The sequence below is a fragment of the Notolabrus celidotus genome, chromosome 20 (assembly GCF_009762535.1).
Source record: "Notolabrus celidotus isolate fNotCel1 chromosome 20, fNotCel1.pri, whole genome shotgun sequence".
In the NCBI taxonomy this organism is placed as follows: domain Eukaryota; kingdom Metazoa; phylum Chordata; class Actinopteri; order Labriformes; family Labridae; genus Notolabrus; species Notolabrus celidotus.
Genome location: NC_048291.1, coordinates 17,534,184 through 17,561,065, shown reverse-complemented (window position 1 = coordinate 17,561,065; position 26,882 = coordinate 17,534,184). Strand labels below are relative to the sequence as shown.

General features: G+C 39.6%; 2 protein-coding genes across 2 annotated transcripts; one reads left to right on the top strand and one right to left on the bottom strand.

Annotated features, from left to right (window-relative positions):
- Positions 1-1,142: 1,142 nt before the first annotated feature.
- Positions 1,143-8,087, bottom strand: zgc:86896 (uncharacterized protein LOC415190 homolog). Its single transcript, XM_034711490.1, has 10 exons — positions 7,959-8,087; positions 7,290-7,433; positions 6,550-6,654; positions 5,439-5,661; positions 5,037-5,144; positions 4,117-4,323; positions 3,810-3,885; positions 2,768-2,958; positions 1,545-1,635; positions 1,143-1,331 (listed from the first exon to the last, which is right to left on the bottom strand). Exons 2-10 carry the CDS (start codon positions 7,351-7,353, stop codon positions 1,326-1,328), a joined length of 1,071 nt encoding a protein of 356 aa, XP_034567381.1. The 5' UTR covers positions 7,354-7,433; positions 7,959-8,087; the 3' UTR covers positions 1,143-1,325.
- Positions 8,088-8,897: 810 nt separating this feature from the next.
- On the top strand, positions 8,898-25,959 carry prkar1aa (protein kinase, cAMP-dependent, regulatory, type I, alpha (tissue specific extinguisher 1) a). The gene is given in 11 exon segments (XM_034711491.1): positions 8,898-9,028; positions 11,963-12,145; positions 14,224-14,395; positions 17,549-17,640; positions 17,727-17,787; positions 17,873-17,919; positions 20,364-20,522; positions 20,624-20,684; positions 20,797-20,918; positions 21,047-21,128; positions 25,638-25,959. Coding segments are annotated over 10 exon segments (1,026 nt in total). The 5' UTR covers positions 8,898-9,028; positions 11,963-11,971; the 3' UTR covers positions 25,694-25,959.
- The last annotated feature ends 923 nt before the right edge of the window (positions 25,960-26,882 follow it).

Genomic DNA, 26,882 nt, shown 5'->3' with positions numbered 1-26,882 from the left:
TCATAGTGCCCTATTACCCCTCTAGAACTCTACGCTCCCAACATGCAGGCTTGCTAGTTGTACCTAAAATCTCTAAAAGTAGTATGGGAGGTAGAACCTTCAGTTATCAGGCCCCTCTCCTTTGGAATCATCTACCAGTCAGGGTCCGGGAGGCAGACACCCTCTCCACTTTTAAGAGTAGGCTTAAAACTTTCCTTTTGACAAAGCTTATAGTTAGAGCTGGATCAGGCTTGGACCAGCTTTTGTCATGCTGCTATAGGCCTAGACTGCCGGGGGAACTGGCACACTGGGATCCTAGCTCACCCCTTCCCCCCAACCCCCTCATCACTTACATTAACTCTGCCTGTCCCATTAAAGTTACTAACCATAGACCTTTCTGGAGTCCCTGAGCTCCATTGTCTCGTAGATTCCTCTGAGCTGCTGTAGACGTCCTCCTGCTGTGGACGATCTGGACTCTAGCTGATACGGACGTGCTGGACTCCAGCGGCAACAGCTTCTACGACTCGTCTCATCACTATCACTTCTCTCTCTTACTCCCCTCTATCTGTCTTTCCAGACCCAACTCGGTCGAGGCATGATGGCTGTCTAACATGAATCTGGTTCTGCCTGAGGTTTCTGCCTGTTAAAAGGAAGTTTTTCCTCACCACTGTAACTAGCTAAATACTGCGATGTGCAATGCTCATGATGGATTAAGGTGGGGTCAGTTTTACCCTGTCTTGAAGTTGGGTCTCTGTTCATAATTTGACATAGAGTGGTCTAGACCTCCTATGTTTGTAAAAGAGTCTTGAGATAACGTTTGTTGTGATTTGGCGATTGATTGATTGATTGATTGATTGATCTTATGAACAGCTGATCTGTAAGATAAATGGGTAATTGGACAGAAATTTGCGACCCATCTCCAACTCAGAAAAAAGGACTGACAAGTTCAATTCACAATAAGAAAAAGAAGAAGAAGAAGAAGAAGAAGAAGAAGAAGAAGAAGAAGAAGAAGAAGAAGAAGAAGAAACCAATCATTTAGCCAGTTGTTCAGCTGCTAGATGACAACAATCTGCTTTTGCAATCCAGGGTTTTTATTTTTTACCAACTAGTCATACACCGAAATATGTCAAGACTAAAAAAAAAACTTATGTGACCACAGAAACATACGTAGAAGCATTTTTATTAAAAAGCACATGTGCAGACATTATCTTTTAGGTACTTAAAGCACACAGAAAGTTACACCTGTTAGCACATGGATTTAGTGGCAGTTATATTCCACAGAAGATTTGTTGATGTTTTGGTTGACCCTGTGGGTAACAACTCAAGGACTGACATACTGGGGTCTCTCAATGCTGAAAACAAAAGAACAAAACACATTAACATTTGATAAGTTAACATAAAAATAATTGCAAGTACACAAATCCCAATGACAGAAAATAGGGTCAAAATATATTAAAATGTCAGCATTTCAGATGACTAAATTAAAAAACTGTTTAGTAATTATCCTTAGAATGAAGTAACTAAATACCTGCCCACTTTTGTATTGAAGACAGGATATTGTGTACCTTAAAATCCCAGATCACCATGGCTCCATCCAGCCCTACGCTGCTGTATTTCTCCACTTTAGCCTTTTCACCAGATACCACACACAGCTGCCTGCAGGGCATAACACAACACATTCATATAAGGTTTACAAAATTCAACTGTACAGGTTATCATAAAAAGCATCACAGTGACTATGTCTGTAATGTGTATTTTATATGATGATCAAGTAATGCAACATGAGCAAGTAATTCAGATATATCCACTAGAGGGAGTAGGGCAGTGTGTTTACATAAAGGCAGGGGTGTGAAAAAAACATAAACAAACGATCACAATAGTTTGGATCCTTAAAGTTTAACTGGCTCAGCAAAAAAGATTCAAATACTTGGTATAATGCTGATTCATGTCTTTTGAATGAACAAGACTAAGAGCTCCTGGCTTTTTCACAAAGCTGCAGGTAACTTGAAAGTTAACAGAGTGCAGATCCCTTCCACTAGTCCAGTTAGTCTAATTCAAAACTGTGATGACTGGCAAACTTTTTCTAAATTTTCAGTTGACACACAGTCCAGACCCATGCATCCATGCAGTGTACAGTTTTCCTTTAGTGACAGAGTGCACTCATCTTTCTGACACAAGCAACCCTTCACTTCCACATCCATACTTAAGGGTAATTTAGAGTCACCATTTAACTCATCATTCATGTCTTTTCTGGTAGCTATGGAGCTTTAAAGGTTAACCTTTGTTTCTAATAGACATGTACCATCTAAATTTGTTTGCCAAAGATTAATGACTCAAGATGCAAGATCTATGGAGATGTGACATTTATAAAAGAAACAGTGAGGTTAGCTTTTGAAATTATGACAACATCAAAACTTTTTTTGTGTAATCATATTAAGTCATATTCAATTCTGGAAAGATTTACCAACATTTATAGAAAGTGGTGGTGTCTCCTTGTGAATTTTGCTTTTTAAACTGCTTGGTTCAATAACAATGAACCTAAAAGTGACCACTTTTTGATGACATCAAATACAAGTATAAATCTAACCTAAAAGGCCTAGAAGGATATTCAGTGTATGACCTAACTTTAAGTCTGTGTCCTATAAAAGCAGGTCAGGAGCTGTAAGTCTAAACCTCTACACCACCAAATTTCCCCCAAAGTTCATTCAAAGTCTTTCTGACATCACATATTTGAGTGAGCTTGCCAAAAGTAGCATTTCAATGTCCTCAGCATACAAATTGTCCTTACGTAATGCTGTTCTGGTGAAGGGTGTCAAGCTCATTTTTGTCGTCATCAGTGGCCCTCTTGTCCAGGTTCTGGAAGTGTTGCATGGCTGAAATGCCAATCTTTGAGGTCTGCTTTGGGATATCAAGCCTCTTCACAAACTCCAGAGAACTGGGACCTTTATAGGTAAACTGATATGGGCAACATTCGTGGCCCTGATGGAAAAAGATAATGCAAACGAAGAATTATATAAATTTACAAATTGATGATTTTCTTTAAAACAGCAGACTGCTTACCCTTAAGTTGTGTGCTTTAACCATGAAGACCAAAAAACATGTGACAATAGGAGAATCAAGTCAAGAGACATTCAAAGAGTGATAATGTGGGTTAATGCTCTTTTTAATGGCTTCTCTCTTTAAAAACATAATCATATCACTCTAAGATTGTGTAAAGTTAAAAAAGCCCAGGGATGACAATTCCTTTTAAATAAACAGGATAATCCCTCTTAAATGTTTTTTGTTGGACACAGTAAGGTGGCAAGTTCAATGAATGAATTAATCAATCAATCAATCAATCAATCAATCAATCAATCAATCAATCAATCAATCAATCAATCAATCAATCAATCAATCAATCAATCAATCAATCAACCAATCAACCAACCAATCAATCAATCAATCAATCAATCAATCAATCAATCAATCAATCAATCAATCAATCAATCAATCAATCAATCAATCAATCTTTATCTGCATAGCGCCAAATCACAACAAACATTATATCAAGACACTTTAACAAACAGATCAGGTCTAGACGTATTCTATGTTAAATAATTAAATCAATAAAGCATTGCACCTCGAAGTATTTAGCTATTTACGTGGATAGGAAATACTTCCTTTTAACAGGCAGAAACCTCGAGCAGAACCAGACTCATGTTAGACAGCTATCTGTCTCGGCAGAAGTAGTAAAAAAAGAAATGGCATCTAAAGCTCCATTAAGAGCTTTACTCATGTTTGGAGTTGCTGGGCACACACATGTACACACAAACACAGCAGGAGATAGTTACCGCTGCAACAATCTCAGACGGGCTGACATAGAGCACGCTCAGCAGTGGCAGATAGTCAGTGGTCATCTGGGTCACTCTGGATGAAGAGATGTCAGAAAGGTGTTAAAGGTGTTAAATAATGTTGAAAGGCGCCAAAAGCACCAAATTATGTGTTTCAACAAATAAAAAACTGAAAGTTCAGCTACTTTAAAAACAAAGAAAAGAAAACAAAGGCCTACAGGTGAAAAAATGCACTGGTTACACAAATGCTTCAGTTGCCTACCCCAGCTTTAAGGATATTCTTTATTAGCCTGGCAGTAGTACTCACTCTTTCCCGTGGGCAGCATCTGCCACAGCAATGCTGCTGTTATGAGCCACCCAAGCCAGCTGGTCTCCGCTGGGGGAGAAGGAGACACTGTGCACCCAGCCTCCACAGTCTTTATGCTCCAGCAGCACCTCTCCAAAAGGCATTTTCGCACCCCAGGCAGTGGGTCCAGGCTTGTCCTCAATGTCCTTGATGTAGGCTGAGAAAACCCTGAGAAACACAACATGAAGGTCTAATAAGTTTGACATACAAATGATTTGATAGTCAAACAGAAATTTTTTTATACATATTTCAAATTACTATCTTTGAATTTGTCATAATTCTTTTGGAGCTTTATTTGATTATTCATTAGTGATGTGTTTGGAGTTAATTCTGGTGTCCCCATGAAGGTTTTAAAATTAATGATACTGCCATAAATCAATATAGTGTAAAAGATATGAGATAGGTTGGGTCAAAGCAGATGGCTGTCTTACATGAGTCTGGTTCTGCTCGAGGTTTCTGCCTGTTAATAGGAAGTTTTTTCTTGCCGCTGTCACTAGCTAACTGTGAGGTGCAATGCTCGCAGTAACGTTTGTTGTGATTTGGCGCTTTACAAATAAAGATTGATTGATTGATTGATTGATTGATTGATTGATTGATTGATTGATTGATTGGTTGATTTATAATGCTGTCATGGACCATCAATTTGACTACACACACAATTAATGTTTGCTTAACACTCTTCTATAATTTTGCTCTTGTTGAATTATCCTTAAGACCAAAATGCCCCAAGCTTACATATTTGGTTTCCCCTTGGGAATTCAATGGGAATTGTTTGTATTGCTTCTTAACAATTACGATGAACTCTTTAGTCTTGGTTTCTTTGTTGTTTGTAAAACCAAAGTTAAATCTGCTTTTCCTCCTTTTCATCTGAGTTTTGGTACCTGCAATTAAAGTCTGCAGACCCAGCTGCCAGCAAGATATTGTTGGGATGCCAGTCCAAGCTCAAAACCGTGGAACGCACAGACTTCTTGATGTGCTTACTCAGCCACCTGTAAAAAAGGGAGACAGAGGGTAAAAAAAAACATAATTTGAACTTGCCCAGCAGATATGATAATAAGCGGTGTATCAGATTAGTATATGAATGTAAGAATATAGAGATATATTATGTCCAGATTGGTTGACGTTCTATTATGTTTGACCTATTAATAGTATTACCATCCTTACAACACAAAAACAATGGAGAGGTTAAAAAATCTTGGCCCCTGGCCCTGAGTATCTTTGAGTGTCAGTTTACCTCTTATTTACAAAACTGTAACATTTTAGATTGATCATGAATTGCTAACCAATCATTCTCCTTCTCAAAGTAGCAGACAGAGATGATTCGAGCTCCGCTGCCCAAGGCAAACTTGTTCTCCAGTGGTGACCACTTCACACAGCTGGCTGCACGGTTGATGCGCACCAAGACCAGGGTTGGCTTCCACACGCCATCCTTCAGAGTCCACACATAGGCGTTACGATCGGAGGCACATGTCACTATACGGTTGGACTCTGGGGCCCAATCAATGCCTGTGGGAGTTATCAAGAAGCTATATTCAAGTGTCAAATGATCATGAAAGGATGCTGTTCTTCTATTTAGACATGTTTTCCATCTTTACTGTCAAGGTACAGTATATATTTTACATGAGATGTCACCACTTTCCCTATGCAAATATAACCAAATAGAAGGTTTTTAAACTGTGCTGTTAAAACCACCAGTAATATGATTTGAGTTGGGACAGCATTGTTCAAATGCCATCTGCTTTTGTCGAAGCATATGGCTGTCTAACATGAGTCTGGTCCTGCTGGATGTTTCTGCCTGTTAAAAGGAAGTTTTCCTTACCGCTGTAACTAGTTAAATACTGCAAGGTGAAATGCTCATGGTAGATTAAGAAAAGATATGGTCGAATCCTGTCAGTAACAGGGGACTGAATCATATCCTGTCTTGATGTTGGCTTGTTAATTATTTAACAGAGAGTATTGTCTAGACCTGCTCTGTTTGTAAACGCATCTTGAGATAACGTTTGTTGTGATTTGGCGCTATACATATAAAGATTGATTGATTGATTGGTTGAATAATTCCAACTTTTAGGTGTATTATAACATAACATAAAAGTTTTATAGTTTCTATTAAAATTGTGGGATCTAAATACTGTACTTTGGCTATTACTTGGTGGTGGTGATGCACACTTACAATATACAAGCAAAGTCAAGACAGACCTTTCACTCTTCAAATTCATATGAATGAATTTATGACAATGCAGTTAACTTTGGGTTTTGCTAGTCTCTGCTTTAAAGCCACAGGGCAGATAAGAACAACAGACTACACATCTTCTATTTTGGCTAGAATATGTTCCTCCAGGTTTTTCAACAGGATACATCCTACCACTATGACTTGATTTTGGCTAATAAAAGTACCTGTGATTCGTCCACTGTGCTCCGTCAGCTCATGGATTTTAACCCACTCTCTGCCTTTCTTCTCGTAGATTATTGCCACATTGTTGTTAGGACTCACTGCAATCTCTGTGGAGAAATGTAGGCTCAAAAGTAAGTCACTGCAACACACGCCATACGTATAATCATTTAAATTGGTCTAAATACGATGGAGTAATTATCACAGTCATTCTTGTGCATATTAATTATAGCTTACTGTCAGGTTGTGAAGAGAATTTAAATAATAAAAGCACATTAAATGTGCATTCTATTGTATGGCTTGACAGAGCTGCTAGCATGGCTGTTGACTCATTAAGAGTCTTACTATAGCTAAAAGTCTGCAACCTACAATCTGATAGCTCACTTGGAGGAATGTAGTTAAGCCTGATATGAAGTGTATAAGCCAAGTCGATGACATTCACTCTGTAAGTGTAGAGGCAAGTACATAAACAGCTGTACACATCCTGCAACTGAAGTGTGGTCCAATGCTGAAGCAATGCACTCTGAGACCATTTCCTGTATTGATAATCAAATCCCCGCCTGCTGTCTGTAATGCAGCCCTAATGCATTGAAGGAGAGACACAATAGCCTCAGTCTGTATCCACCCCACAGGGTATGGAGAAAGAATACAGGAGTATGACACATACCCGCACATATGTGTATACATGTTTTTGTCAGTCTATAAGGAAGTGTAGCTAGGTAGTTATGTTTGCTGGTTCACCTACGGGTCCTATCTTTGTTCCAGGCGTGGCAAGAGAGAGGCTCCAGGCCAAAACTGTGGAGCGACATGCCTGAACAGAAACTGACAGGGTTGCTGGAATGTAGCTGTTGTCACGGCTGGTCTGGAGATGTGCAGGAACAAGGATATGCTGTGTAGAGAAACATACATTTTAAAAACCATACACTGCTCTCCCTTTGACAATATGATTTTTGGGACAATGAATTAGAAACCTTGTTAATTCATCTTATTGTAGACTCTTTAACCTATTGGGCCTTACACTAGATCTTCTGTATGTCACTTACTGTGATTAATACTTGTGATGTGCAGTCTCCACAACTCTTTTTTGAACTCATTGTTGGTTACAAGAGTAATAAATACAAGATAAGAGCATACCTTTATCAGGTGTGGTGCCACTGCACAAACATGTTTTTACTGTTTCATCGACATACTTTTTCTCCCTCTAATGATAACCTGATCCTTACCTTGATTTTTTGATACAGAAGTAGAAACCAAAAAGAGCAACTTAGGATGTCTGTAATGGAACAGTAAATTACTTAATGGCTGAAAGGACCGTAAAGAAAAACTGGAAAGCATAAACCACTTTTACAGGGACTTAAATTAGGTATGCAGATCAGTTGAGATAAAAACAATAATAGCTGGGGTAAATTCTTACCTTTGGTGTATATTTCTGGTCAGATTGAATTTGAGGTGGTGGTGAGAGGTGCAGGGCGGTATCCGTGGACTCTGGGCAGTCAACACGAATGGAGCAGTGCAGTCTGACTGAGTGAAGGAAGTGACTGTGGTATTACTGAAATGAGAGAAAGAAAGGTGGGTGTGTCTGCCAAGAGCTTTTAAACAAGCATCTCCTCTTGAGCATGTTGGCTGTGGTGCCCCATAATACCTTGTTTTATATCACCAGGAGGCCATCAACTATCAATGCACACTAATATACACTAAAATAGTAGAAAACTTCTGGGCAAGGTTTAGTAGCTAATGGCCCAGCTCATCTGTTCAGCCAACAGGACATTAGGAAGGGTAATATATTTCTGCTTGCAGTGATTTACCTGCTGCATTTGGGCCACACAACTTTGTATGACTGGTTTTGAAAAAAGTGCACATTTTGTAATTAATGACAGCTGGTAATTTGATATATTGTTCTGTAAAAAGTATCCCCAAACCACCATTACAAATAACAAATGTAATCCACCGAAAGCACATGAGATATGTTTAAAGAGCTGTTGGTTTGCTGCCAAACCACAGTTGAAAATAAAGTTGACTTTTTAGGTTAGGTTATAATCATCTACAATAAAACATGAAAAACAGAAAAAAAGTTCAATATTCTTGTTTTTTTTTTAATCTGTTAACAAGCTGGACCATACAAGCTATTTTGAATGGAAAAAATTATAAAATTGTACTATCAATTATACAAAGGACAATTTATTTTCTGTTAAGTAAATACTAAATATTTTTACAGATTCCAGACATAAACAGAATTTATGAATGCTTTAAAATCAACAGGACCGTAAGGTACCGAAAAAGTAAGTAATGAAGTAATGCACATTTTTTGACGAGCTGACGAGCACACAAGCTCTTAGAAAAAGACGCAAAATAAAACCGGAAGTTACCGAGTCCTGCATTTTACTCATCATGGAAGCAGCTTTACTTTGAAAAGATCCATGCGGAAGTGGCTGACATCTACCAGCAAGAAGATAAACAAGCAACCCACACGTCAGTTCAAATTTGGTAAGAGAGTTTGTATGTTTATAATGTGCATAGTTTTTGCTGTAATTGGAGAGCACAGCTGATCGAAGCTTGTTATGCTCTGTATCTGACAGGATGCGTTTTGTCGCTGTTGATTTAACGGTGAAAGGCTAGCAGTAGGCTTGCTAGCATCGACATAAATGCTAACATTCCTTTGGTTTAGTACTGGTAAATTTGAAATGTTAGCGCAAATGTTTCGCTTAACTTTAGCCAGTAAGCATGTACTGTCTGTCAGGTACATTGATCACTTTTTAGTTCAAATTGGACCGAGACTAAACGTTAGCAAGTTCTCCAACATGCAGTTTTCAACAACGTATACTTTGCTTCCATATTTAGTCAACTCGACAGAATGGACTGATTGAAGGGTTTGGACCTTGGCAAGTTCTTTCATATTAACAAACTCCAACTTGACGCTGCTGTAGTTAGTTAATCAGCAACCAAATGGCAATAATTGAAAACTAGCAGAGCGACCAATCCTTTTTTCCTTTTTCCTTTTTCCTTTTTTTCTTTTTGATGAAACCACACTGTTGTTAAAGTGGGCCTGGTAGAGAAATTGGGATTAGATCATAGAATCAAACATTTTATTGTGACTGAATGGAAGTACAATAGTACATGTGGAAACAGTAAAGACATTTGGATACTGTCATATTGTTAATAATCAAAAAATATATAAAAAATGCACTACAGGGTCAGTCATGCATAGGGGTGTAACAGTACACAAACATTTCAGTCCAGTGCACAATTTTTAAGCTTCGGTTCGGTACATTTTTGGTAAGGTAAGGGGAGAAAAAAAGGTACAAATAAAATGTATTTTTACGCTCAGATTTATTTTCTTTTATTATTTCTTATTCCATTTTAATCGTAATATCAAAACCACAAGCGGATATGTGCGGGCCCTCGCACAAGCACAGCCTGGTGTGCGCCACCGCATGATGTGTTCCACTGCCAGATGTGCAACAGGTGTTGCTGTGCAGCACTTTATGAAGCAGTTATCAGCATAGTGTACATTGCAGTACTGCCTGTCACCAGTAGATGGTGCTGTGACTTTAATCATGTTATGTTCTGAAGGATTGTTCATCACAGATCATTATAGAAAAAGTTAAGATCACAAGCATGTTAAAAAACAGTTTGAAATATATTGCCACTTGTGTCCAATAGGGGGCGCATTTCCTATGAGCAAAATGTTAAAGTAGATGAGTTCAGGCTTGGTCCATGATGACATTTGCAAAATTTGGAGGAGATCCGATATTGTATAGGTCAGTACCATGTATTTCCTGTGGATGGCGCTATGGCTGTGGTAGAGAAACAAACCCATAGGTGTGTTGATGCAAGGACCCTGATCATGTGTATGCAATTTGAAACAGATTGATCACTGTATGAAGGAGCTATTGTATTTCCTGTTTCATGGCGAGACATCAAAGTTTGGGGCGTCCCCAGAGACACACCCTTCAACGACAGGTCACAGTCTGACCTGTGATGCTAAAGTAAGTGAAGTAAGACATGACTTCCTGTGGCCAGTAGGGGGCGCTATAACATATAGGTGAATATTTGGCCATTGAGGCATTCAGGCTGGGTCACTTATCATGCATGACTGCCATGGTCCTGATCCAACATTGTAAAAGAGTGTTATAAAAGTTTTAGGTTTTAAGCAGATTGGCAAGAAAACCTCATATTTTGAACCTCTGCCACGCCCACACCCATTTACTTAGGGGAAATTATTTTTGATAACATTGAATCGACGATGTGTCTACTATAGAATGTGCATGGTTGGGACTTGATTGGAGCAAAATTGTAGGAAGAGTTCTCTTAAATACGTACCCGCAAATCGCCAAAATCAGACATTCAACTCAAATTTCTGCGCTTCCTGTTGGGTTTAGACCACGACGGTAATAGACTTTTTTAAAAAATCTTGTAATGATAGATAAGCAAAAAAAAGTCATGCATGTAGGTCTTTCCCAGTGGCAGGTCTGATTTTCAGGGGTGTAGGGGGTGTATAGAGCGTATTTTGGGAAACCAACAACAGAATATGAGAATTTCTCTTGAGGCTGAATTTTGGAGAACATTTTGTGAGTTTCTGGGTGTAGGTGCAGCCTGTCTGTCCTGCTGCTTCGCTGTCTATTGGTGCCCTGTGAAATCGGACTGACACACATAAACATATGAACACAAACGCACACACAGAAACGTCAGCGCCACTGTTTTCCCCTCTGAAAGTCAAGCTACTCTGCTGAAACCTGTTTTTTGGGATTTAAGACTTTATGACAGAGCAACTAGCTGAAGGATCATTTTAGTTTAGTTGTCTATGAACCCGAAGAGGCTTGATGGCCTTTTCCGCAAGACTGCACAATCTACTCAGCACTCAGTGCACTCTCTGCTCCATACAGCTGACACGCACACACACACACAGATGATAACAGGTAACCACTGTTTAAGTTCACTGCACAAAACTGAACACAGTTAATAAAAAGTCAGTATGTTTTTAGGTGATTTGTTGTGAAAGTGACTACACTGAAACCAATGTTTCAGTAGCCTACTTGATAGGCTGTTTTCTGTCACTGTTGGGACCTTGGATTTGCATTATGTTTGGGACTGTGCTGTACCATTTCAGTACGTGTCTGCACCGAACTAAAAGGGCTGTACAGAAATGGTTCGGTGGAATACATATACTTTTACACCCCTAGTCATGTTCCATATCAAGACTCTGATACAGGGAGGTGGAAAAAAACAAAGAAAATGCAAGAGTGACTGCACACTGTGTCGGGACATATGCATGTTGGCCATATGCTTCAATCCTATGTGTTCTACCACTGAGTTTTGGTGGAACATCTGCAGAATACAAAGTTGAGCACAAGTTAAATATGGAAAATGACATATTTGTTATTTGTCATTGTGTTTCCCTCTTGTCTCCTTCCATGTCAGATTTGAAATATGGCATCCAACAGTGGGAGCAACGATGAGGAGCGAAGTCTTCGAGTGTGTGAACAATATGTCCAGAAACACAATGTCCAGCAGCTGCTCAAAGACTGCATCATTCAACTGTGCACAGCCCAGCCAGACCGGCCCATGGCCTTCCTCAGGGACTATTTTGAACGGCTGGAAAAGGTGAGGGCTTAATGTGGTGATTGGACCTTGGGCAAGTTGCCCCTGGCTCAAGAAAATGTTAAGTTCAAAATACTTCAATTAGGTTCCCTCGGAGAACCAACTTAAGAGGGATGATCTATGACATTTTAATTTCCGTGTATTGACCAGGTACAGATAGAAAATATAACATTGGCAGACAAAGCCATATGATAAACAAGGCAAGATGTGAGGAATGAGAGTTACAGAATAACATAAAGCTAACTGTCACTAGCTGGGAGTAGAACCAGGGACTTGCTGCTCAGGGTTTGAGAGTCCATGTGTCCTGCTCATTTGGGATTACACAAGATTAACAACCTATTCTACTTAATTAATTTAATTGGCCTTTATAAACATGAAAATGGTGATGTTCATTTAACTAACCGTGTCACACCGTAGGTTAAATTCTTTTTTTAAAATGTTTTTTATATAACTTTATTTATAGTTTTTCTTAGTTTTGAACAGATATGTACATATATAAACAAACATGTACATCCCCGACATCCCCCAAACCACCCGACACCCGAAAGGTTATAAAACAGACAGGAAAATTACAAATAAGGGTAAAAAACAAAACAATAAAACAAACAAACAAACAAACATGTATATGTATGTTATAATAGTAATAATAATAACCATAGCAGGAAATAAATAAATACAAAATGTAAATAAGTGTATTGACATGGAGAGCTTTCAATTCTTATTCCCACACATAGAGTAAAGAGCAAGAAGCTTCAACATTATGGTGATTGTGAAAAGGGAACAGTAGAGTAAAATCTATAAATGGGGCCCACATAGTGATGGATTTCTGACGGGACTTGGTTCTGTTGTATCTGAGTTTTTCAAGAGGAACTAATGACAACATTTCTTTGATCCAGCTAATCAATGATGGGGGTTTGTCTGATTTCCACTTTCAAAGAATGAGTCTCCGGGCTTGAAGTTTGGCGAATGCCAGAAAATTAGCTTGGGGGGCAGAGATATTTGTGTTGTCGTTTGGAACTCCAAAAATAGCCAGGATTGGATAAGGTTCAATGGTCTTTTGGCAAATATCTGAAAACGCTTTAAAAATGTCATTCCAGAATGAGCGCAAAGACGTGAAATCCCAGGACATGTGCCCAGTTGTAGCTAGGTCGAGATGGGATCTGTATATGGATAGAATTTAGACAGTTTCTTTGTAGTGAGTTAGAGATGGCACCCAAACGCCTCACCTCCCGTTTCAGAGTCTCAACATCATCCGAGGAGGCTGTCAGACTGTGCTCCGCATCTCTGAGTGTATTGCGCATCGTAGTAACATCTGAGTTTATGGCCATTTTAAACTCTTCAAATCCCGTTCAGATTGCGTGAACATCCGTTTTAATAGCTGCCATTTCTTGCTCCAGGACGGCTCTAATCTCCGTTTTCATCATAGCAACAAAGTCCGCACGTAGGGAGGAAAGCAACTCGCGCTTAAAGACTTCAGCGCCAGTGGGTGACCTGTGGCATCGGGGTCGCCTCCTCCAGCCGAGGACAAGGACGTAGCGGGGGAACTAGGCCTTGCTGTGGCCGCGACTCTCGGGTGTCCTTTAGTGCTTCTGTGCACCATATCAAAGTGTAGAAGGAAAGTTAAGCTCTTAAGGACTTTTAGCCATGGTGTAAAAATATAGTACAATGCCTTGAAATAAGGAGTTAAATGGTGTAATCTGCAGAGCCGAACGCTACGCTCCCTACTCCATTGTTGGCTCCATCCGTTCCTAGGTTAAATTCTTTGATGTAATCTTCACACCAACCCTAACTAACAAGCTGCTCTTTAATGCTGTCCAAACTTGAATTGATACAACTCGAGATATTGTGTTCCTACATTAGGTTGGACATTTGTTAGGAGCTGAGGTTCAAGCCCATGTTAAATGTCTTCCTCATGAGCTTTGGGAACTTTAGGTATTATTTGATTCTGATCCACAGGCAACAAAATGCTTTGGGGATTTTTATAACGGGTGCAAAGACATTTTTGACTCAGTATGAAACTGTGGAGGAAAAATTACAGGTACATAGTCTAAGATGCTGTTTTTGTACTTGTTGCACTGCAGGAGGAGGCCCAGCAGATATCTTCGCAGCAAAGGTCTAGGTTGCGGTCAGACTCCCGTGAGGATGAAGTTTCTCCACCCATAAACCCTGTGGTGAGGGGTCGGAGCCGTAGAGGAGCCATCAGTGCTGAAGTGTACAATGAGGAAGATGCTGCCTCCTATGTCCGAAAGGTCAGTAATTCATTCATACTCCTTCATACTTATCTATATGAGCATGTTGCTGTTATTTATTTGAAGGCTGGTTATGAATTAGAAAATTTAGATCTCCTCTCTCAAACCCCTCATTCACTCACATAAATCAATTAATCAAACAACCTTTATTTGTATAGTGCCAAATCACATCAAAGGTTATATCAAGATGCTTTTTACAAACATAGCAGACCTGGACCATACTCTATATTCAATTATTAACAAAGACCAACATCAAGACAGGGTAAGACTCAGTCTTATCTTATCTTAATCCACCATGAGCAATGCACCTCGCCATTTTTAGCTAGTTATAGTGGTGAGGAAAAATAACCTTTTAAAAGGCAGAAACCTCGAGCAGAACCAGACTCATGTTAGACAGCCATCTGCCTCAACCGAGCTGGGGTTGGAAAGAGGGATAGAGGAGAATAAGAGAGAACAGGGCAACATGGAATTTAGATTTCATACATAGCTTCTTTGAAAAACCTGCATCATATTATAATTATTATGAAAAAGGAAAGCAATCAGTGCTAGAATAAGTCAGATAGCCAACATCCAACTAAAATAACCTGATGTATCAGAAAAATGAAACTTACACCATGACTGACAATACATTTGTATTTGTCCATTTTTATAGATACTTGGATACTTTTTAAAAATGTGTTTCAACCTTACAATTCCATAGGTCTTTGATTTGATTTTCACGATTTCAATTTCTAAATTACCTCTTGATGTTGTTAGGTTAAAAGCACAAACAAGGGATTGATTGTGAATACTAACAGCCGCTGAATGGCTTGTCTGAAGGTACAGCTCCGGCTGTGAACATCTCTGTGTGGAGATCGAACCCACTCTAACTCCTAACTCTTCTACTTCTGGGTTTTCTGTTTGATCAACTTTTCTAACCAATGTGTCTCTATCTACTACAGATATTATAGATACTCCATATTTAACCTTGTAACCATTTGATTATCTGACAGAAACATACTGAAGCATACATTGCAACTAGAGCTTGTCAATGAGGACACACTTGATTTATGATTTTAATCAATGTACAGCCAATAGTAGCTGCTTGTCTGAAAATGTGGCGGTAATGCTAAGCACCTCTTCCCCTCGCTGTGTGCCTGTTCTAGATGTCAAAAAATATTTGTCATGAAACTACTTTTTGTTGTCACAGACGAGAAAACAACTTCCCAGACATTTGTCATCAGTAGATATGTTGACATCTTACTCCTGTACAGAGGGAATTTTGGCATTACTATAAATCCACAGGCGCTAAAGAAAGAGTAATATCTTAGTACCATCGTTTCCCAGTTAAAATATTATTTTTTTTAACATTATCTTGACCACAATACTTATCAGCTGATGAATCATGTTATCATCTGTCTCTAACTGAACCATACAGAATAAGGAAATGATACACATATAGGTGTTGGTGTGTGTGAGTGTATTCACATATTATACAGGTTTAATGTGTGCATGTTTACTTGTATGATATACTGATAGTTGGATCAGACAGTTGGAGTCAACCTTTTGTGTAGTCCAACTCCACATGTATCCCTCTATTATGCTGAATAGCACTTTAATTCACTTTATGTTAGTCTGTTTTACCTGCCAGGGGCTACAAATGAAAATAAGCCTATGGCTAACTTGGCATATTTACATGGATGCTACACTGAAATGTTCATTAATACGAACTGTCACTGGAAATAAATAAATACATTCTAATAATATTAATTAAAAATAAATAAAAAAATATCTCTTTTAGAGAACCTATATTTGAAATTCTGATATAATGAGAGAAAGTGGGCTACAATTAAAGCTATTGATGTATAACTCTCACACACACACACTACTAAGAGTTGAATTCTTTATATGCCTCAAAATACAACTACCCATGTCAGCGTACCTACTAATACTGACCAAGTGGCACTTCCGGTCCTTAAAATATGAAGCCCATTGCAGAATGTCTAAAACTGCAGTTCATCGAATGTCCCGCTTGAGGCTGGCTGCAGAAACACCGGAAACCACATACACACCATTCAAAAAAGACAATCTTTTTTATAACTTGGTATTTATGAAGATTAAACTTACGAGTTTTGCCCTAATAAGGACATGGCTTACTTGATGACAGACGGGCACCTTGTAGCTGTTAGCGAAAAAGGCTCACAGCTCGCCTTTTTTTTTTTTTTTTTTTTTAATGCAAGAAATGTGCTTTACAAGAAAGGGTGACCAAGTGATAGTAGATAGAGTAACACGTAAACAAGGCACGAATGTGGACAACAATAAAATAACATAAAAAAACAGAGACAGAGAAGTGGTAACAATAGTAATACTAATAATAAGAGGAAAACCAAGGCAAAAACAAAAACAAAAACAAAATAAACAAAAGAGACAAACAATGAAAATCAATTGATGTTTAAAAAAAAAAATCCAAAAAGAGCAGAAATAACCTATACAAAGTAAGCCATGAAAGAGGGAGAAACCAAAATAGTAATAGGAATGTAAAGCTCGCCTCTTTACCTCACACTAGCTCGGACGAAGTTTGGTTGTGTTCAGCATTTCCAATGTGGCCCCACTGATGATTGGCTTCAAATCAGCACTCAGGAACAGATGGGTGATACTGCATCCATTTTAATACAGTCTATGGAACTGACACAGCCTCCCTAGAGTCCATTACAAAGGAGCATGCAGCAGTTTTGGAATGTCCATTATCAAGTGTGCTTGGAGATCACACAATGCCTTTGTTAATTGGGAGATTTGTTTTGGCCTTGGTGGAATCACTGCAGTGCATATGTCTTCTCATAGAGTATAGTACTATAAAAAATGGCTTAAAATATTCTGTCTGTCCTCTGTCTGAAATGATTTAAAAGAGCTTGTAGGGACAGCACTACAGCTTGTCACATTGTAAGCTCCCTCAGGGGTTCAATTTATGAATCTTAAGTTCAGCAGTAATCCCATCAAACATTGTTGTGTAAATGCAAAGAGGGTTACAGCTGAAGTTGTCATGTTCAATTGTAGCTATGGATGTTTGTGTGATTCTTGTATAAAGACTGTGAGTGGTTATTTTCTCTGACATGTGTGATTATTAATTGTAGTGTATGATAGGAGAATCTTAAAACTTTCTTTTTCTTTTTTACTCAAGGTCATCCTAAAGACTACACCAGCATGGCTGCCCTGGCCAAGCCATGGAGAGGGAACGTGCTGTTTGCCCACTTAGATGACAATGAGAGGATGGTACTGACACCAGTTATAATACAGTGATTTAAGAATCATTTTCAAAAACATTTCCAGCTAATAAGTGATGTACTTTTTTGCCCCAGTGACATTTTGATGCAATGTTTTCCGTCAACTACATTGCTGGAGAAACAGTAATACAACAGGGTGAGTCAAAGACCGTTTCTTTGGATTTTCGTATTTTTTATTCTGTTCATGTCGTACAAAGAAGTCATCTATTCTTCTGTTCCAGGGGATGAGGGAGACAACTTCTACGTCATTGACCTGGGAGAGATGGATGTAAGATATTCGGCTTATTTTTAAGCTCCAGGAAACATCTGCCTGTGTTTATTAGTTATGTGAAAAGCTGTTTATCTATTTGATGTTCATGTCTGCTTCATGTCAGTGAGGTGAACATGATGGGCTAACTATTAGAAACAAAAGATGATTTGTTGTACTTGTAGATACGAGTGTCTTGTTTCACAGATTCTGCTGCCCTCAAGTGGCCAAAAAATGTGGGTGCATGAACATAACTGTAAACTAAACATTTGTTGAGATTTGTGCCTAAATTTAACCTTATGTAAAAGCAATGGAAATCAATCAATCAGCTTTATTTGTATAGCGCTAAATCTCATAAACGTTATCTTACAGACGCTTTTAACAAACATAGCAGGCCCTAGCAGGTTATAAACTGCCTCGCAGTTTAAACACACTTTTTGAAGTTTGTGGTTTATTACTATGGAGTAGGGATGCCAATTTCAAGTGTTCTGCGTGATCGATCTTTGGAAATGTTAACAATCAATTATCGATCAATCATTAAAGCTGGGGTTGGTAATCAGATTTTGATACACTTTTTGTCATACTGGTTAAAATGATCTTTATGTCCTGATGGCAATCATTACATGATGTGTTCCTAAAAAAGAGTGAAAAAAAACTGCTATCTACAGCCGGAGTAAACCTGGGAATACACTAACCAATCACTGTTTTTTGGCTCCCCAAATTTTAAACCAATCAAATCCCGTCCAGCCGTTCTGCCCTCCTCCTGCGCGTACATTTCCCCGGCGTGCACTCCTCCGAGTCCCCGTCTCCTGCCTCTACTTCCCCTGACTCTATGTACTGCCTCTCTCGCTCGTCCTCGGGCCTGTCCCCTCTGACCTGATGAGGTGCTTTGCTCAGGACTGTAGTCCGGATCAGAGTCTAAAAAGCTCTCACCAACAAGCAGAATAAATAATGACGTTCAGTAAGTCCTACAGAAATATATATTTATTGTAGTGTCCGTCCGGACGCTGTAGTGATGACGAGCCGATTTGTGAACACATTGAGTTTTAATAACCGGTCACTGTCGGCCATGATCACGCCAACCAACAAAGCAACAATCAAAGTTTGAATGAATGAAAAACTTCTCCTCTCTTTTCTCCCACTCGCACACTCTACACACTTTCCTGATGCCTTCACTGACCGTCAACACTGTAGGAATTAAGAACATCAACACTGAACACGTTTAACAAACAGTAGAGCTGTTACAGTATTATATGTGTCATAACTTTTCTCCTGATATCGTGTCACCAGTACAACTGGATAATGCTAGCATGATAGTTGTGAGTATGCCATGTTTGTTTGTGTTTTTAACTTTCGCTATGATAATGTTTTGGTGAGGACCGGTTTTGAATCAGTCACGATCATATGGTCGAGAATCAGCGGTGCTCGTGCATGTGAGCGGGGGGGCGTCGTTTTGGAGGAGCTCTGAGGGGAGGAGGGGAGGGGTTAGACGGAGTCCTGAGGAAAAACTACATTCAAATTCATGCTGGTTTTCCTAGACTACCAACCCCAGCTTTAAGAAAAAATTGACGTTTTCCATGTCAAAAACAATGCCAAGTGTGATTTTCCCCCCCAAAAATCGAATTTTCCTTAGTGACACAATGTCTAAAATTGATAGTAGGCTACTGAGTCGCTACAGGTCCTTTGAGGCATACAAAATGTTAAACATGCTGAATACCAACGTGTGGAGCAGGCTCATAATCTCTGCGGATGAATTCATATAAAGTGAAGGCTCAGGTAGCAACATGTGGATTTACTGCAGCAAGAGAACTGAACAGAAACATACTTTAGACTCAAGGTTTCCAGTTTTCTGTTTACTTGTTCTTATTGAGAAAAATAAGCATGTGTATGTGGTCAATTGTCAGTGGGGAGCGTAACCGGGTCATAATCAGTCCAGTGGTGGCAGAGAAAAAAGTACTCAAGGAGACCTGCCGCACAGACAACACCTTTAGCCATCTGATTCACATCTAAACGTGCTTTAAACGTAAAACACCTACCTGATAGCTTAATGAAATATGAGTCTACATGTTGTCTGATCTACGTGATAGAAAATCCAAACAAAGAAACGTTGTACATTCTTAACAATCACTTAATTGATGAAGGATTAATTATTAACATCTCTACTCTGGAGAATTGCTATGTTTGAGCAGTTTGTGATAGCTGCCTCACTGAACTGCTATGGCTTGAACCTATGACATGTAAACACAGGTAGCATGTGAGTTGCAGCCAACTGCTTCTCTTAACTTTGAGTGTGCCTATGATAATGATATTTATCTTCTTTCAATATTAATAAGTGCACTGAAATAAAAATCAACAGCTTCCACGACCGACCTAACAAGTTTAGCTTCATTTTTCATTTTGCAGCTGTAGTATAAAGATGACAGAACCCTGGCCAGTCATACATTCTTGCTCTCTTCTCCTTCTAGGTTTATGTGAACAATGAGTGGGTGACCAACATCGGTGAGGGAGGCAGTTTTGGGGAGCTGGCTCTGATCTATGGAACTCCTCGTGCGGCTTCAGTTCGGGCAAAGTCCAACGTCAAGTTGTGGGGCATAGACAGAGACAGCTACAGGAGAATACTGATGGTAAGTTGTGATGAAGAAGCTTTAGTAAATAAAAATGTATAAATGTGGGTATGGGTAATGTTGAAACTTAACTTAATATCCAATGATTTTAATCATTTAAGGGGAGCACTTTGAGAAAACGCAAGATGTACGAGGAGTTCCTTAGCAAAGTGTCCATTCTGGGTAAGAACAATAGTTGATCTTTATTAAATAACCGGCTGTTCCATCATGTTTTTTTTAATTACCTTTCATTGACCATGTGTATTAAGAGGAGTGAATGTTTTGACCTGAACAGAGTCTTTGGAGAAGTGGGAGCGTCTGACAGTGGCTGATGCCTTGGAGACAGTGCAGTTCGCAGATGGCCAAAAAATTGTGGTGCAGGGAGAGCCTGGTGATGAGTTTTTCATCATCTTGGAGGTTCGAATCAACTTTCTCAAGTCACCAGAACTTTCACACTGTATAATCATTTAAACTCAATTCTTGATCATGAAACTTTATACAGATTTTTGTGATGTAGTTAAAGATTTATTGTGTTTTTCTGTTAGGGAACAGCTGCTGTGCTACAGAGGCGGTCAGACAGTGAGGAGTTCGTGGAGGTCGGCAGACTGGGACCATCCGATTACTTTGGTAAGTCTTTTCGGTTTTTACTTTTGCAAAACAAGATTTAATCAAAACAGAAACAGACATATACAGTTAGGCCCAGATATATTTTGACAGTGACACAAGCTTTGTTATTTTAGCTGTTTATTAAAACATAGTCAGGATACAGTTATATAACCAATATGGGCTTAAAGTGCAGACTCTCCGCTGTAATTTGAGAGTATTCACATCCAAATTGGAGGAAGGGTTTGGAATTACAGCTCTTTAATATGTAGTGGCCTCTTTTTCAAGGGACCAAAAGTAATCGGACAATTTTCTCAGAATGCTCCACGGGCTCTTCCCTTATTAACCCGTCATCAATTAAGCAGTTAAAAGGTCTGGAGTTGATTCCAGGTGTTGCATTTGCATATGAAAGCTGCTTCTGTGAACCCACAAAGGAGATCTCAATGGAAGTGAAACAGACCATCCTTAAGGCTGATTTATACTTCTGCGTCGCCCCTACGCAGCAGGGGCTGACGCGGACATGAGCCCCACATACTTCTGCGTTGATGTGTCCGTGTCGCGCTGCAATTCTCCTCCGAAACGCTTGAGGGCAGTGTGGTCTCTCTGATAGCCGGTCGCCTGCTTCCGGTCCTGCTACGATCTCTGTTTACTTTTCCACATCGATTCAGAGCGTGTTAAGTTAATCTACAGCTGATACATGTTGCTGTTTATCATACAGACATGATTACATGAAGAATAGAGAGGAGGAGATGAAATACACGGCCGATGTGTGGCCGATGTCCGGGATCCCGGAAGTGCTGTGAATGCGGGAAAGACCAAGCCGTCGAGCGGACCAATCACAGAGCTTGCGGTCCGCGTCGGCTCTACGCGTAGTTACATTTTGGAGGAGGTGCACGTCAGCTACGTGCGTAGGCCTCTGCGTAGGTACGGGAGCTACGCGGACCTACGGCGTAGGCTACGCCGTCGATTCGACGCAGAAGTATAAATCAGCCTTTAGGCTGAAATAAAACCCCTTCAACATCCACCCAAGTGAAGAACACTCTCCAGGAAGTAGGTGTATCAGTACCTAAGTGTGCCATAAAGAGAAGACTTAATAAGAGTGAATACAGAGGGTTCACCACAAGGTGCAAACCAGTAATCAGCCTCAAAAATAGAAAGGCCAAATTAGACTTGCATCTAAAAGCATCTAAAGAAGCCAGCCCAGTTCTGGAACAGTATTCTTTTGACAGATGAGACTAAAGGCTAAGACTAAACGTGTGATGGCATGGGCATGCATTGCCTCTCCCATGTTTTACAGAAGATGTGGTGTGCTCTGGATCATGAGCTGATGCGTACCTCCTCCAAAATTGGACGGCGCTTCACAGTACAGATCGACAATGTCCCAAAACATACTTACCGAGTTTTTCATGGCAAAGAACTGGAATATTCTGCAATGGTAGAGTCAATCACCAGATCTCAATCCCATCGAGCATGCATTTCACTTGCTCAAGACAAAACTTAAGGCAGAAAGACCCACAAACAAGCAACAACTGAAGACAGCTGCAGTAAAGGCCTGGCAAAGCATCACAAAGGAGGACACCCAGCATTTGGTGATGTACAGTGGGGCAAAAAAGCATTTAGTCAGCCACTGATTTTGCAAGTTCTCCTACTTAGAAAGATGAGAGAGGTCTGTAATTTTCATCAGAGGTACACTTCAACTATGAGAGACAAAATGGGAAAAAAAAACCAGGAAATCACATTTTAGGATTTTTAAAGAATTTACTTGTAAATTATGGTGGAAAATAAGTATTTGGTCAATGACAAAAGTTAAACTCAATACTTTGTAACAAAACTTTTGTTGGCAATGACAGAGGTCAAACGTTTCCTGTAAGTCTTCACCAGGTTTGCACTCACTGTAGCTGCTATTTTGGCCCATTCCTCCATGCAGATCTCCTGTGATGTTTTGGGGGCTGTCACTGGGCAACACAGACTTTCAACTCTCTCCACAAATTTTCTATGGGGTTGAGGTCTGGAGACTGGCTAGGCCACTCCAGGACCTTGAAATGCTTTTTACGGAGCCACTCCTTCGTTGCCCGAGTGGTGTGTTTGGGATCATTGTCATACTGGAAGACCCAGCCACGTTCCATCTTCAATGCTCTCACTGATGGAAGGAGGTTTGGCTTAAAATCTCACGATACATGGCCCGTTCATTCTTCCCTTAACACGGATCAGTCATCCTGTCCCCTTTGCAGAAAAACAGCCCAAGCATGAGGTTCACCCCCATGCTTCACAGTAGGTATGGTGTTCTTGGGATGCAACTCAGCATTCTCTTCCTCCGAACAGGACGAATTGAGTTTTTACCAAAAAGTTCTATTTGGTTTCATCTGACCACATGATATTCTCCCAATCCTCTTCGGATCATCCATAGCTATCTGGCAAACTTCGACGCGGCCTGTACTGTCATGGCAAAGGGGGACACGCCTGGCGCTGCAGGATTTGAGTCCCTCTCGGCGGTAGTGTGTTACTGATGGTAGCCTTTGTTCTTTGGTCCCCTCTCTGCAGGTCATTCATCAGGTCCCTCTGTGTAGTTCTGGGATTTTGCTCACCGTCTCATGATCATTTTGACCCCACAGATGAGATCTTGCGTGGGGCCCCAGATCGAGGGGATTATCAATGGTCTTGTATGTTTTCCATTCTTACAATTCTCCCACAGTTGATTTATTCAAACCAACCTGCTTGCCTATTGTAGATTCACTCTTCCCAGCCTGGTGCAGGTCCACAATTTTCTTCCCGGTGTCACTTCGACAGCTCTTTGGTCTTGGCCATGGTTGAGTTGGAGTCTGACTGTTTGAGGCTGTGGACAGGTGTCTTTTATACAGATAACGAGTTCAAACAGGTGCCATTAATACAGTAACAAGTGGAGGACAGAAGAGCTTCTTAAGAAGAAGATACAGGTCTGTGAGAGCCAAAATCTTGCTTGTTTGTGGGTGACCAAATACTTATTTTCCACCATAATTTACAAATAAATTCTTTAAATTCCTACAATGTGATTTCCTGGATTTGTTTTCTCATTTGTCTCTCATAGTTGAAGTGTACCTCTGATGAAAATTACAGACCTCTCATCTTTCTAAGTAGGAGAACTTGCAAAATCAGTAGCTGACTAAATACTTTTTTGCCCACTGTACATGGGTTCCAGACTTCAGGCAGTTGTCTTCGTTTTCATTTCAAATCCAATGTGGTGGCATGCAGAGCCAAAATCATGAAGATTGTGTCGCTGTCCAATATTTCTTGGTCTAACTGTACATACAAAACAACAAGTGGGACAAAAGGAACCTACCTTCATTGAAAGCATTTGGGAAGTCTTGTCACAAATTACAAGCAGATTTAGTTTTTACAAAAAGAGAATTTGTAGGACTTATTTAAAATCTTCATTAAGAATTTAAAAAAGAAGAGTGACTGCAGTGGCGTTATAAAAGATGTTCCAAAGATTTAACCTCCATACATCATCAAATACTGCCAGGGCAGGGTTTCTTTAGAATTTACTAAACAACAGTAGATCTGGGGCCTCATTTATAAAACACTATGCAGAATCTTTACTCTAAGTGTATGTATGCCCAACACTTAAGAATGGTGTGCACCAAAAAGGAAATTCAGATTTTTAAACTATGTGCACACATCCTGCAATATTCCTGTATAAATCAAGGTCCACCTGAAATTTCACCATGGATCAGGCTCATATTCCGCCCCCAACACGCCCTCATTCAACCTTTCATGGTCAAAGCAATGCATATAGATACAGCACATTTAAGTGAGCTGGCAGTTCAAAGGTTCCTTAATGGTAAATTTAGGTCAACAACTGTGAGGTAGACGAAGGAAATACACTTTGTGACACATTCTTAAAGTGGAGGTAAGAGCACATTTTATTAGTTAACCACCACGCACATTAAGCATGAGTGTCACTATGTTGTACAGGACTCACACTGATTTCTCTACTTTCTGCCAGAGTGCTTACATTTATTGGCAGCCTTTATCATGGATAACTTGGCCTACCTAAGAATAAAACTATGCTTGCACTGTAAATAAAGATATATATTGATTGTATGAGAGCAGTGTGTAAATAAGCAGAGAGTGTGAAGCAGCCACAGTGCTGTCTCTGGTACAGTCTGAGCTGCTAAACTTTGTTCTCCTCAGACGACCTGGAATGATTATGTGGAATAACAGTGCAGGGTAGTTAACGCCCCCTTGAGCTGGCCTATATATAGAAAATAGAGAAGTTGCAAGTAGGATTACTGAATATTCATGGCATATAAACACTAATGTCAATTTGATTGTTACCTTTGTGACAAAAAAAAATCAAGTTATAAAAATGGGCACCTAGAGTTACCATTTCTTCACTTTTGCTCTCACACTCTAGCTAATTCCATCATTTTGACCAGGATTATTGTTGGCATTATTTAAGACACTCAATAACATGAAACAACAAAACAAGACACCATCTAGCAGATTTGTTGGTGAGAACTTTTTGTGATACTTTGTCTTTTCCCGTGTCCCTCAGTGAAATTGCCCTGCTGATGAACCGACCCCCGTGCCGCCACGGTTGTTGCATGTGACCCTAAAGTGTGTCAAACTGGACCGGCCGGTTCGACGAGTCCTTGGTCCTTGCTCTGACATCCTCAAGAGAAAATTGAGCAGTACAACAGCTTTGTGTCCCTGTCGTGTCTGAGCTTGTCAGTACGCAGACTTTCTCTTCCTATACTGTTCCTACCATTGCAAATAAGCTTTATTTTTCTACTACTATTCTCTTTCACTTATGTTACCACACACCCCAAAATCACTTCAATTTCTATTTATTAAATTTTTTCAGTTTTATGCAAAAGCGTAGTTTTTTTTTTGGTGTGAAGGAAAGGTTTGAGGGCAGAGTTGTAACCTTAAGGTGAGGGTTATCCCAATACCAAACAGGAATTTGTACACAAGCTGATCGTTTAGATCAAATTAGATGATAGTTTGTGCATGACTGACGTGTGATCACAATTGATCAAATAATTTCACTCTGACCGAGGCTTAAAGTGCAGTTCACACCTTGTGTCCACATGCCTTCTGGTGATTGGATCACTGGAGAGATAGGGATGGGAATATCTTTGTGTAGAAACTACCCACTTGATCGGATCAACCATTCCATATCGTATTTTTATGAGAATTAGACGTTCTTTTTTGTTTCATGCACAGTGGTCAAGCGTTCACAAAGGCTACACATCTATCGATAAATTAAGCAGTCAGATTCACATATTCAACTGCTTTTTCGAATTGTGAATATAGTTGCCTTGCTGATGTTTTTTTTTCAAGATGGCAGTTTTTCATCTGTTTTTTTAGCTGAAATATTATTTTACTAAAATATCTCAGCAACTATGCGATAGATTTTCTTTTAAAAATGCCATCAATGGCCACCTTATGTTACCTCATCATGACTGTCACACTGTCCTCATCAAATTTATGACCAATATCTTCAAGATTACTGACATTCCCCAAATCCTCACATGTGCGTGTGCTAATCAGCATATTTAACATTGCTAACATCGACATTATAATATGTTAGCTTGCTGTGATAGCATTAGCTCAAAGCCCACTTTTTCAAAGTTCTATCAACACCGCGTTATGTTGTGACTTTATATATGTAGTATTTGTGTACTTTATAGACACACCTCTTGAAATGTTCACTGCAATGTCACTGCTTGTGTTGCACTGTGTGACAGAAACACCTGTGCCAGTTGTATACTAACAATGTGGATTTTTTTTGTAGCT